The sequence below is a fragment of the Schistocerca serialis genome, chromosome 3 (assembly GCF_023864345.2).
Source record: "Schistocerca serialis cubense isolate TAMUIC-IGC-003099 chromosome 3, iqSchSeri2.2, whole genome shotgun sequence".
Lineage (NCBI taxonomy): Eukaryota > Metazoa > Arthropoda > Insecta > Orthoptera > Acrididae > Schistocerca > Schistocerca serialis.
In genome coordinates this window covers 934,756,412-934,769,279 of record NC_064640.1, presented here as the reverse complement: position 1 = coordinate 934,769,279, position 12,868 = coordinate 934,756,412, and the positions used below count along the sequence as shown (strand labels likewise).

The following is a 12,868-nucleotide window of genomic DNA, read 5'->3' as shown; positions in this document are numbered from 1 at the left end:
GATACTGGCAAGTCTTTAAACCCCTGCATTATGATCTGTTTTGTTGCCATGAATTTGTGACATATTTCATTGTGATTTTCAATATCACACAAAAATTATTTTCACATTTTTCACGAGTAAGTTAATGCATCATAATTGTGAGGTAAACGTAATATACATGCAAACAAAGTTGACACTCGGCATGGTGTCTGATGAGAGTAGCTGTATATAGGAAATGCCTTAGTGGTCGCTCCCAACAGCCAGATAGTTATCATTAGATTGTGATGATAATAGTTTAAGGCTGGATACAATGGGGCAAAACAAACCTTGCTCACCATCTACACGACTGTGAGGACAGTATGTTTGAGGGGGGGGGGGGGGGGGGGGGGGGAGATGCGCAACAATGTGGAGTGGGATATTCATGAGGAAAGGAAAATAGCAAGAGGAAAAACTATGATGGAAAGGAATTGGGAATGAGGTGACCAAGGATGGGCAGAGGATGTGCTAAGGAGATGGTTGCCATCTGTGGACAAGTCAGTGAAACTGGTACTGTGGAATAGAGTCCAAATGGCAAGCATGTTTAAGCAGCCATTGAAGTCGGCGTTTTGATGTGTAGCATGTTCAGCAATTGGACTGTAGAGCTTGCAATTAGCTACAGTAGGCATTGGCCTGTCGTGCAGGTAGACAGCTGGTCAATTGTCATACCTATGTAAAATTGCAGATAGTAGTAACAACATAGTTGGCAGGTGATGTAACTGCTTTCACATTTTGTCATACCTTCAGATAGTGCACATAGAAAGTGATATGCTTCTTGGGAATAGGGAGGGTTGTACCATAATGGAGTAACCAGCAGAGGTACCAGTGGAGCTCTATTTGCAGAGTTCTTTAGACAAATAAGGTGTGGCTGTTCTAAAGTTGTCATTGTGAGTAGGAAAATGAATTTAGGGGACAGATTTTGGATTGAACCTAATTTTTTTATGAGTTGTTGTATACTGTACTGTACTATACTTCTGAAGTGGAATCATGGTGACAAGGTTAGTAAATTAAATATATCAGAAAGCTGCCAGAAACTCTCAGCCATATAATTGCTATAGCTAAAGAACACATTTGTGAACTCCTTGCCAGCAGGAAGGATATTAAGCCAGAAATTATTTTCAAGTTATTAATTACTGTTCATCCTCTTGACTGTGATGTTGAAATCACTGGGAAGGAATTTGCTGAGGCAAAATGAAGACAGTTTGGAGGGGCAAATTTCTGGAGAGTTACACGGAGGCTGCAAGAAAAGAGAGGAGGAGATCACAGTTAGAGGGATATTTATTGTGGATAAAACAAGGTTTTAAAGTTTATTTTGGACAGTCTTTGTGCAATAAGATGAGTGGCAAAGAAACGTTTTCGTTGAAGAGAGCAAATAAAGGAAATCAGTTCCTTGACCAGGTCCACATGGTTAAACCTGGATTTGGGGGCTAAAGGTGAGTCTTTTTGATATTTACACAGGGCTCAGAGTTTTTAAGCGGTAAGTTGATGAAAATCTGTGTGGAAAGGGTATTTGGAAGTTGTGCTTTTGCGAGAAGTATCTACAGCTACAGTCATACTCTACAAACCACCATGAAGTGCATTGCAGAGGGTATGTTCCATTGTGCCAGTAATTATGGTCCCTTTCTGTTCCATTTACTTACGGAGTGCAGGAAGAATGATATAAGGAAAGCTTCTGAGGCAGAGTGGATCAGCAAGGCAGGGTATGGTGTTACAATGGGTTGAAGAGAGGGGTGCGTGGGAGAAAAAAGTTCTTATGGTGGGTAGTGGTTTTACCTGATGGGAGCAGAATATAATGGTAGCACAGGAAATTAGTTGTTCTGCTGTCCAGAACATAAACAGCCGCTAGTAAATCTGCTACCTGTTTCATCTCAAGAAGTTCCTACACTATGGATACCACACTGTTGGGAAGCTGGAGCTATGTGCATATACTGATAATCTCACATGAGGTTTTACAGACAATATCTAATACAGGTAGTTCATGAAGATATCTACTACAAAGTTTCTTCTCGTCCCCAGAATTAGATTATAGTTTTCGTTTCATAGACCCAAAAATGAGATGAGTTTGACCGGTGTGGAACAAGTCGCAAAGTATAACATAAAAAACATAAAACATTTGAATATAATACTCACTTTCCTGATCACTTTTCAGGAGGTTGTAAACATATGTGAATACATGATGGTAAACTGGAACTGCTAATATTTACAGAATTAATACAGTGTCAGAATGAAACACTGTTATGCACTTTCAGTAAATTTATCGTCATCATCTCAGCCTTTTCTCACATCATGTGGGGTCGACGTTGCTTTGCTGTATCCTTCTCTTCCATAAATACCTATCCATTGTCTTTTCTCTGAGCCATCCTTTCTCCCTTAGGTCCCCTGCTACCTTGTCTTTCCATCTCAGTATTGGTCTTCCTCTTCTCCTTGATCCTTAGATTTCTGGGTCTTCAACTCTTCTCCCCACATAGTACTCCCGTCTTCTCTGCACATGTCCATACCACCTTAGCCTACTTTCTTGGATCTTCTTCCCTGTGGGCCCTACTTTCACTGTTCCCCTGATGTACTCATTCCTTACTCCTTGCCGGTCCGGGGGTTTGAATAGGCCTGAGGTATTCCTGCCTGTCGTACGAGGCGACTACAAGGAGTTTCACACGTTTCGGCCTTAATGTGATGAGCCCCTGTAGGGTATGACCTCCATTCTTCAAAATTTTCCTGAAGAGCAAGCCAATTGGGGAAAGGCGCCTTACAAGGTGCATTGTGTCCATCGTGCATTGAGATCTTTAGCCCACTTTCTCGTCGTCACATTGCAGTCCTGCCCATTCTCCATCTCTTGGGTGAGAACACCTTCCTGGGTGTGTTTTCCACCATGCACTATGCAGTGTCGATTTCCGCGTCAACGATGACCATGGACTGCCTTGCACCTAATACCCAGCACGGCAGCCAGTACCTTTTCCAGCCTTTTCTCACTCATTTTCCATCCATTTACTCTCCCGATCTTGCACCTCATAGTTCATTCCCTTGCAAGATCTGTACCATACACCCACCTATGCAGCCCACTTCAGTCCTGTCACAGGCATTTCCTATGCAGTAAAAGTGTAATTAAATATGGCAGCAGCTATGTGCATTATAGTGAAAGTTGTCCTGGTTTTGAACTGTTGTGCACGTCAATATCGGTCACCACTGGTAGCGAATGAAATTTAGTCTCCTTCTGTGCATCTTGCCCTGAGTAACAAAAACCATTGTTAAATGCTCTCCTCCGTAGGTCACTGTGGCTCACTTCAGTGGTGATATAATTGCATTCATTGTTTACTACAGCAACACACAATTGACTTTTATGTAAACTGAAGCAGAGAAAGGAAAGGAAAGGAAAGGAAAGGGAAGGAACTAATGATATCAGCTGCATGGAGACCTTGTGCGACTGCATGAATGAACATTGCCAAATTATATCTAATCACATACTTGACCACCTAGTTGGTGCACATTATAATTTCATTGACTTTTAACAGTTGCTTAAACATCCTTACTATTTGGATCCAGCCTCCCTCCCCATTCCTGGCCAGCTACAACTTCTCTGAAATGCACAGAGTGAAACTGTCCTTCCAACAAAAACTTCGTTCTCAGAATTCCCCTTGCTTAAACCTATGTCAGTTCCCATCTGCTATATTCCAATCCCTGTCTGTTAATCTGTCAATTCTTGCTATATCCCATGCCAATTCTCTCCTGCCCAAAATGTTTTACTCCTCTTTCCTCCCCTTCCCATCACGTTCCTCACATCTCCCTTCCTCCTGAGCATTTTTTAAATTGCTACTCATATTAATCTGTGTTATCCTACTGTTCAGCATTGCCACTGGTGGTCCTGTCCCCTCTCCTGCCTTCCAGTGCTACTGTACCTCTTCCTTTCCTTTGTGGCTTCTCCCCTATGCTGGTGGTTCACTCCTTTGTCCCCTCCACCTGCTACCGGCTGTCTGTGTTCTGACAACATCATACCAACCGTCATTGTTACTTAGACTCCAGACCAAATGCAAATAATACCAAATTATGCATAAACCTAATGTTTTGATAGTTTGCTAGTATTTGAATTTTCGTGCAAGTGTCTTATTCATCCATATGTAATAATGAGACATAGTGAACAGAACTACTTTTTAATTTAAGTAAAACATTTTTCCAATCATATTATACTGGGTTTTCCATTGTTCAAGGTTTTGGACTCTGTGGAATACCGGAAAATTTAATATCTGCATTACTGGAGACAGGCGTGAAAGATCTGACTGTTATAAGCAATAATGCTGGAGTAGATAATTTTGGCTTGGGACTGCTGTTAAAAGAACATAGAATTCGGCGTATTATAGCGTCCTATGTTGGTGAAAATGCAGAATTTGAAAGGCAGTATCTTGCTGGTGAATTGGAAGTTGAACTTACACCTCAGGTGAGCAACAATGTTAAGAGTGTATGCTGCCTACTGATAAGTAACTATTCTATTACAATTACTAGTATATTTATAGTCTTCGATTACATTTCTACCATAATCATATTTTTTTCATGTATGATACACTGTATTAATATGTACCAGCCATGAATGTGTGTGTTTCTCAAACTTACTCCTCACATTAAATAACTAAATCTATTATTTGAATGTTTTGTGAACCCATATCCAGACTGGGTGGCACACCAGCCCCTGTTGTTAGTCAGCAGTGGGGATTCGATCTTGGAGCAGTGTGCCTCCCTGTGTCCCAGAAGCTGGTGCTTTAATGCATGTGACTATCTGGATGGGTTACTTCAATTAGTATTACTGCTGAAAAGATTGCAAGTGCAAGATAAACTTCTTAATTTTTTAAAAAAATTGTCAAGTATTAAATATCCTCACTAGTAGATGGAAGTGATGTATTTTAAATATTGTGATGAATGAGAAGGGGTAAAATTGCTGTTTGGACTAGTAGTTTATAATGTTAAAAACAATAATTTGTTAGTGGCAGTAGTTTGAAGAACAGATGAAATTTTAACGAACTTGTGCCCCAGAACTGTTAACAGTTGTTTGTATAAATATATAGAGGGTTATAAGTAACTAAGTAATTCTGTCTTTGATATTCAATGGCTGTAGATTACTTGTTCTTGAAAACATGTACATAAAGATTAAAGCTTATTTCATTGAACTGGAAAAATATTTAAGAAGTTTTTCGCATTTAAATATAAACAGCATATGTTTTAATGTATTTAGATATAAACTATGTTATTCATATTTATTTTATTTTCATTAATTGATCTCTGGAATGGTTACACACATTTGGATTTTGCTGACTACATGTCTGATGTTTGGTGTAGTTTAGTCACTTAACATCAGCTGTGTATGTAGATAAAGAATTCATATCCCATAGCAGGATCTATCCGTTCCTTGTTGTCCTGAAAACTGTTGACTCGAGACAAATGTACAAAGCAAGGAGACATCTTGATTGAGAAACTGGTCTCATTTGGGAGGCATTGGTTTCAAATTCGTGTATGGTCACCCTAATTTATGTTTTCTGCAGTTTTTTCAAATCACTTCAAGTGAATACAGGGGCAGTTCCTCAGAACAAGTTATGATGAATTTTGTATAAGGTAACTGCCCCAGCTGAGCTCATGCACCATCTCTGATGATTAGGGATCTTAAGAATTCACAATGCAGTAAGCATCTCAGTGTAATGTACACTGTTTATTGTTGTGCCCCTTTCCCCATAATGTTCCAGTACTGGACCTTGTGCGTCCCAAAAAACCATAAGCATCGGTTTTCCTGTGGACTGTAGGGTCTTGAACTTTTTCTTGCACGGCGAATTTGGATGTTTCCATTCCATACTCTGCCATTTACTCTCCAGCTCCTAATGATGGATCCATGTTTCATCACCAGCAATGACCCTAAGAAGTTGTCCCCTTCATTACCATAGCAATACAAATGTTTTTTGCAGATGTTCAAGTGCATTTGTTTATGCAACTGTGTGAGTTGTTTTGGGACTCATCTTGCACAAACTTTATGAAACCCAAGTCTGTTGTAGATGATTTCATAAGCAGAACCGTGACTAATTTGCAGACAATGTGCCACTTCGTCAATAGTTAATCGTCTATCTAAGAGAATCATTTCACATGAACACTCAATGGTTTCTTCATTTGTCGCGGTAAACGGTCTTCCGGCTCCTTCATCATGCATAACACTTGTGCAACCATTTCAGAATTTTTCAACCCATTTGTAGACACTCCATTGTGGCAAAACACTGTTCCCATACTGCAGTGAATTAGGGCCCCTGGTACACCTTCTGGTCACAAAAAGCAGATCACTGAGCGTTGCTCTTCTTTGGTGCAAATAGACAATGGAGCAGCCATGGTTAACAGTGTGGCAGTGATAATGGAACCAACCTAGCAGCTTGAAACTTGCAAAGATATAACAACAAATAAATAAAGCATGCATTATCAATGTAAAACAACAGTACTACCAAAATAAACAGAAATATAACTAAATTGCGGATCGTAATTGACTTACCCTCGTAACTGAAAGAAATGTTGTAGATGTTGTTCAGTTAAGAAATGAAAAGCACAGCACACAGTTATTTGGGCTTTGTGTATTTCATTGTTGTTCTCTGTTTAAGCAGCTTATTTAAGACTTATCTGCAGTATTCAGAAATATATACTCCTAGAAGGAACAAACAAACAAATTTCAGCTCTTTATCATTTGCTCCTACTAATGTCATCATAGTGGAACTGCCAGGTGTAAACATAAAATAATGTTAGCTTTTGTATTTTCAGGGAACTCTTGCAGAACGTATCAGAGCTGGAGGAGCTGGCATACCAGCCTTTTACACACCCACTGCTTATGGGACATTAGTCCATGAAGGAGGTGCTCCTATTAAATACTCATCTTCTGGGAAAGTGGAAATAGCAAGCAAAAAGAGAGCATCTGCATCTTTTGATGGGAAAAATTATATTTTGGAAGAGGCAATAACTGGTGACTATGCAATTGTAAAGGCCTGGAAAGCTGACCCTGTTGGAAATCTAATATTTAGGTATAATTATGTTTTATAACCATTACACATTCATAATACGTGTTCATTTTTGCATCTTGATCATCATGGGGCCCCTTAAAAATGACAGGACACGCATTATTTACAAGTTCAATTCAATTAATATGATTGCACACCTGTCATTTGTTTAACAACGAGTTTAGCAACAGATGGCAAATGTTTCCATGCATTTAGATAAGTTAACTGAGATTTTGCAACCAGGTGTTTCCAGACAGTTTTGAGAGACACAAAAATATCCTACTCTTATGATTGATGACAGCTGATATATATGTTTAAAAGTTTAATGATTCTAAGGTGTCAAACTCTGTGATACCATTTTAGATGTGAAATAGTAAACATGGGAAATCCAATAAAAGTGCATTTTATTAACAGATTGCAATATGAATTTTTGTGTAATAAGACTTAAGGTTTCATAAAATCTCAGAGGTAATACTTGCATTAAAAAAAACAGATTGTCAATTTTAGCTGCAATTATTTAGTGCTAGATGGAATAGTGTTAAAGTTTAGATTTTGCATAAGAATACCATTGAAACAATTAATCTATAGTATATTTATACAGGAAGTCGATAGTAATGTTCTTGCATTTTACATTTTCCTGGTTTTTACATTCATTTTTGTCGGTCCCAACAGAAGTCCTATTCACTGAATACAATGCTTTTCCATCATTAACAATTCCATATTAAAAAAAAAAATATATGCAATTTGAGCTTTCCTTTACATTATCACAACCTTTAACATTGATTTTCATACAAATTTCTGCAAAAAGTAAGTCATATTCCTGCTCAGAGTCAGCCTTGGAACAAAGCATAAAATGCAGACTATGCAAAAGGTTATTGATCATGTAACATAGCGTTCGTGCAGTAAGCAAGATTTACATTATCGGTGTGTTGGGTCACAGCGGCCTTTATTATAGGGTCTCAGTGTCTAAAAGGGTGGGCAAGTATGCCGAGTTGCTTTGTAATGATCATGAAGGCAGTGGCCGAGAGCTAACACACACAAATGCGCATTTCCTTCATTGTTCTGATCGTGTCTAATGGTGTTAATAAAACACAGAAGCTAAAGTCTTTCATGAAACCACATTAAAAAGATATCAGTGTTCTAATGTGAGACTTATTATTGATAATCTTTATAAAAATACAGTAAATAAAACTTATAACACAATATTGATTAAAACACTAAAATTGGCAGACTCCATAAACACAGAAGAATAGGCACGGAATCCGCAGCTTGTTGCCGACAAGGAGGTCACTCGTCTCAGGGATGTCCTGAGTGAGAAAGAGGGCGGAAATTTTCGTCATGTTAAAGAGCAGCATCATGAGTAGGAACGTTTACGTCTGACATCAGGTTGAACCAACCTAAGACTGCATGCCTAGTACGGATTAGCGTATTTCACATGGAAGCAACAATAATTTGTGAAAGCCCATTGTAGAGACAGCCATCTTCAAAAGTGGTGTTTATTTGTGTAGATGACTGTGAAGTTAAATTAAAGCTGTTGTAACAAAACACATTGAGCAGAATGAAGGTTGCTGCTAGAGTCATTACCATCAGATCATTTAAGTTGTCACAGCTGAAAACAGAATACAGTAGACAGCAGATGTTCCGAATCGTGCCAACATGTCACGAAAAGAACTAGGCAAAAAAGTTTTCTTGCTTTAAAAGATAAAAATGGTTATTGGATATTTAATTAAGAATTGTGAAACAAAATCCTCTGTTAGATTGAACTTCATTAACAGTAGTCAGTAAAATTTGAATTCTGCCTTTTTCATATAGTGAGTACCTCTCAGAAAGCAACAACAGCTGCAATTCTAACAGTGATCCCAAAAAAAAAAAAAAAAAATTATCATACCGGTAATAATAAGCGCACACGCACTTGTGTAAGAGTCACGTTCTGTAGTAACTTGAGTCAGTGCCTACGAGTAAACTGGTTAGAAAAGATGAACAGTATTTCTTTGGAAGAAAAAATGATGCTTCTACAATTTGTAGATTTGCATGTTGGGTCACGAGTTCAATTAGCGGAGAACCTAAGACTTTTCAATTCTAGCCTGAACATGACTTTAAAAAAATCAGCCCAGCAGTCTAGTTCCATGGCAAAAAAGCATACAGACATTTGGCCATCAGTTTATGATTCTTTGGGTAAACTCATAGCACAGTGGTGGCAGGGTTAGTGAAGTTACCCAGATAATAAATTTTGACACTGGCAGGAATAGTTACAGAACTAGTGACGACAAGACTGTTTGTTAGAATGAGGAAGGAGAAGAAATGGGGACTCTCACAAGTTATGAAAGAATATGATGATTCCAAATTTATATAAAAATTTCATAATACTACTTTTCGATCTCTAGCTTCAGAAGCTAGAGAGTATGAATGAAATGTGAAACTATTTCCTAACATAAAACCTTTTGCTTGTAGTAGGACTAATAGGCAATTGATATTGGTACTTTGTGAATTATATTGTGTTGTGTTACAAAAATGACCATTTGTGCCAAAACAGTCTTGTTTATTTGGTGTGTGTGACAACTGCTGCAATATTAACAGCTTTTGTAGTATTAGACAACAACATTTCGTTTTTTCATGTAGCAAAGCATTGATGAACTTTGATGAGGTAATAGATTCTTTCCCAGAAAGGAAAGTATGCCACATAAAGCTGTGGCAAGATTAGAGGCAAAAAAAAAAAAAATCTAGGATTTAAGGATTGGAGAAATGTGTACTGTCTTGCTTGTTTCTTGTCTTTACTGGTTTTATGTATCCTATATTTAATTTTATGTTGCACAAAACAGCAAGTTATTAGCTAATAGGCAGTAAAGACTGCAAATTTTCTTAAGAGTTCTTGTTCTGCTGGTTACAAATAATCCCATCCAGTATTAATTGTGAGTTTTAAGTGGGGTAGGATTTCAAACCAGCCGACTGGGAGCAGGAGAGACACAACAGGACATTATAATTTCCACCGTCCTAAATGTAGTTTGACGGCATCCATTACAAAATATTATATGTCTGAATTCCACAGAGCGAAATACAGAGACGTGCGATGGAAGAATGCTGTGTGAAGAGGCGTGGCACTGCACTTTGGCAGACTTAATACCAAATGACATGTCTTAGGTGCCCTTGAGCACATATGTTTTATGTATCAGAATCTTCAGAACGATGTGCACTACAAAATGAAGATTTTTTGGCATCCTAACTCAGACGCTCGATGGAGGGGGAACGCCACTATCTATTATTGCCCCAGTTAGAAAATATCGTAGATCCAGACCTGATGTACAGAGCAACCTTGAGTTGTAGTGGGGAGGTGGTAGTCTCCACGTGACCCATGTTTACGTTAAGTGATTTTGCTGTTTCCTCTTCATTTATTGCTCTCACGTCAAATGGAAGCAAAACAGGTTTCTGTGGCTGGGAGCTATCAAGTGAATTAAAATATATTCACATAATTACAGAAGGCTAAAATATGTTATGGTTTCAGATTTTATTTCATTTCCACCTTCCTGACAGTCAAGCATTAATCTCCTTGCAGAACAGTGAAGTTATTTTTGTTGGTTTGTTAAAGAAATTTGGCTTTTATTAATCTTTTCTGCTGAGGCAGTCAATCTATTTGAAACGAAGGGTTTAATCCCACACTATTGGCTAGTTTCAACTGTTCGCTGCATTTCAAGTGCATGTTTTCATCTTATAGCATGTATGGCATTATGCCATAATAAAGAACCAAACATGAGATAACACAGTACTGGTACTCCAAGAAAATTTACATCCCAAAAACCACATTGAAAAGCTTAATATCAGGTCGAGGCCTACTGCTCTGGGAATGTGGACATACGAATGTGCACTTTAAATGAGCATGTTTCAGTATGGGTCACGAAATTCTAATACTCTTGGAGTATCCTCTGATGTCTTGTTTCTTTTATGACATAATGTAAGATCTTTTAAAGTTTAACACGTACCAACTTACAGGCTTCCTACATCATCACAGCTGCGCAAGTTTGGTGGCGCCTGTTATCTTGCGCTCTCTGGCAACTGCTGAAACGAACCTATTTCTAACACATCGCAGGAAAATATTGTGAATGATGGTTTGAAAAGCATTACTTTCAAAGTAAATTTCCTTTTACGCAAGTTGAACTCTGAGCGAGAATGTACGATGAATTTCTTAAATCAGAGAGCGTTTGACTCTGATTTAAAAATAAACTCTTTGATGACGAGCCATTTAGATGAATTTCGAGCCCAGAAGATCAGACATTAATGTCGTTATTGAAATTTTACTGGCGCATTTGTGTGATGTATCTTAAAGTGTAATACGCGGATAAAAGACTAACATTATATGTGAAAGCTTTGCTTCTCTTGCAGTGTATTAATCTTAGAGACCAATAATGTATGTGAAAGCTTTGCTTTTCGTGTAGCAACTCTATGTATATTAATTTAAACCATTAACTCTTCCTGTTTGTGTGTTCGCGCTACTTAACAGTGATGTTACTATTGGCTGACTACATCATGTGACCTAAGCTCTGAATATCCGCTGTCATCGGCTGGCGAGATCACGTGACATGAGCTTACAAAAGCACATCGCAATCTTGATTTCAATACTTCGGAAAGTAACATGCGGTGTTTGGTGGAATTTGAATTTATACTTTAATAATACGAAAATATGCACTGTACATGTTGCTGTACATCAAAGATCTTTCCAGAATGTGTATTTTCCCCTGAGTTTCATTTTCTAAAGCACTTGGAAATTCTATGCTCATGTATAAAACCCTAACTGTTCAAAGGATTGATAAGTTATACAGTTCTGAGAGAACATGAAATCCAGGAGAAATCTGGGAATTTTTTTTTTTTCTTGTCCACGTATACACCCTGGCCTGAGAAGGTTCAGGATCTAGTGTAATATATGAGACTCATTAGACTGACAGTATTATGAAAAGGATAGTAGCTACTCACCACACAGCGGAGATGCTGAGTCAGAGATAGACACAACAAAAAGATTGTCAAACAAAGCTTTTGGCTAAACAGGCCTTCATCAGAATTACACACACACACACACACACACACACACACACACACACACACACACACACACACACACACACACACACACACGTGCGCGCGACCATAGTCTAGCTGCCAAAGGCTGACTGTATGCAGTAGCACATGATGGGTGGTGGGGGTAAGGAGGAGGCTGAGGAGGGGAGGGGGGATGGATGGCTGGATGGGGTTGGGGGACAGTAAAATGCTGCTTGCAGTAGCATACAGAGACAAGGTGGAGATAGGGTAGGGCAGCTATGTGCAATTGGGAGGTTAGATGGAAGGCAAGGGAGGGGGGGGGGGGGGGCGCAGTGGAAAAGCATTGTTGGAATAGAGAGGGCTTGTAGTGTTGGAATTGAACAGGGAAGGGGATAGGTGAGTAAAGGACAATGACTAATGAAAACTGAAACCAGAAGGGTTATGGGAACGAAGGATTTATTGTAGGGAGAGTTGCCATCTGTGCAATCCAGAAAAGCTCGTGTAGGTGGGAAGGATCAAGATGGGTCAGGTGGAGAAGCAGTCATTGAAATGAAGAGCGTTGTTGGGCAGCGTGCTCAGCAACTGGGTGGTCTAGCTGTTTCTTGGCCACAGTTTGTCAGTGGCCATTCATGCAGACCAAAGGCCTGTTAGTTGTCATGCCCATGTAGACTGCAGCACAGTTATTGCATCTTAGCTTGTAGATCACATGACTGGTTTCACAGGTAGAGATAGGTGTTGCTTGTGACCAGACTGGGGTAGGTGGTGGTTGGAGGATGTATGGGACAGGTCTTGCATGTAGGTCTGTTGCAGGGATATGAGCCATGAGG

The 12,868-nt window shown here is 39.0% G+C and overlaps 1 protein-coding gene across 1 annotated transcript in view; it reads left to right on the top strand.

Moving 5' to 3' along the window:
* Positions 1-12,868, top strand: part of LOC126471212 (succinyl-CoA:3-ketoacid coenzyme A transferase 1, mitochondrial) — a 102,781-nt gene that overhangs the window by 42,057 nt on the left and 47,856 nt on the right. The window contains exons 3-4 of the mRNA XM_050099328.1: positions 4,215-4,441; positions 6,784-7,040. Coding sequence (XP_049955285.1) covers positions 4,215-4,441; positions 6,784-7,040 — 484 coding nt within the window. The remainder of the gene's footprint in view (positions 1-4,214; positions 4,442-6,783; positions 7,041-12,868) is intronic.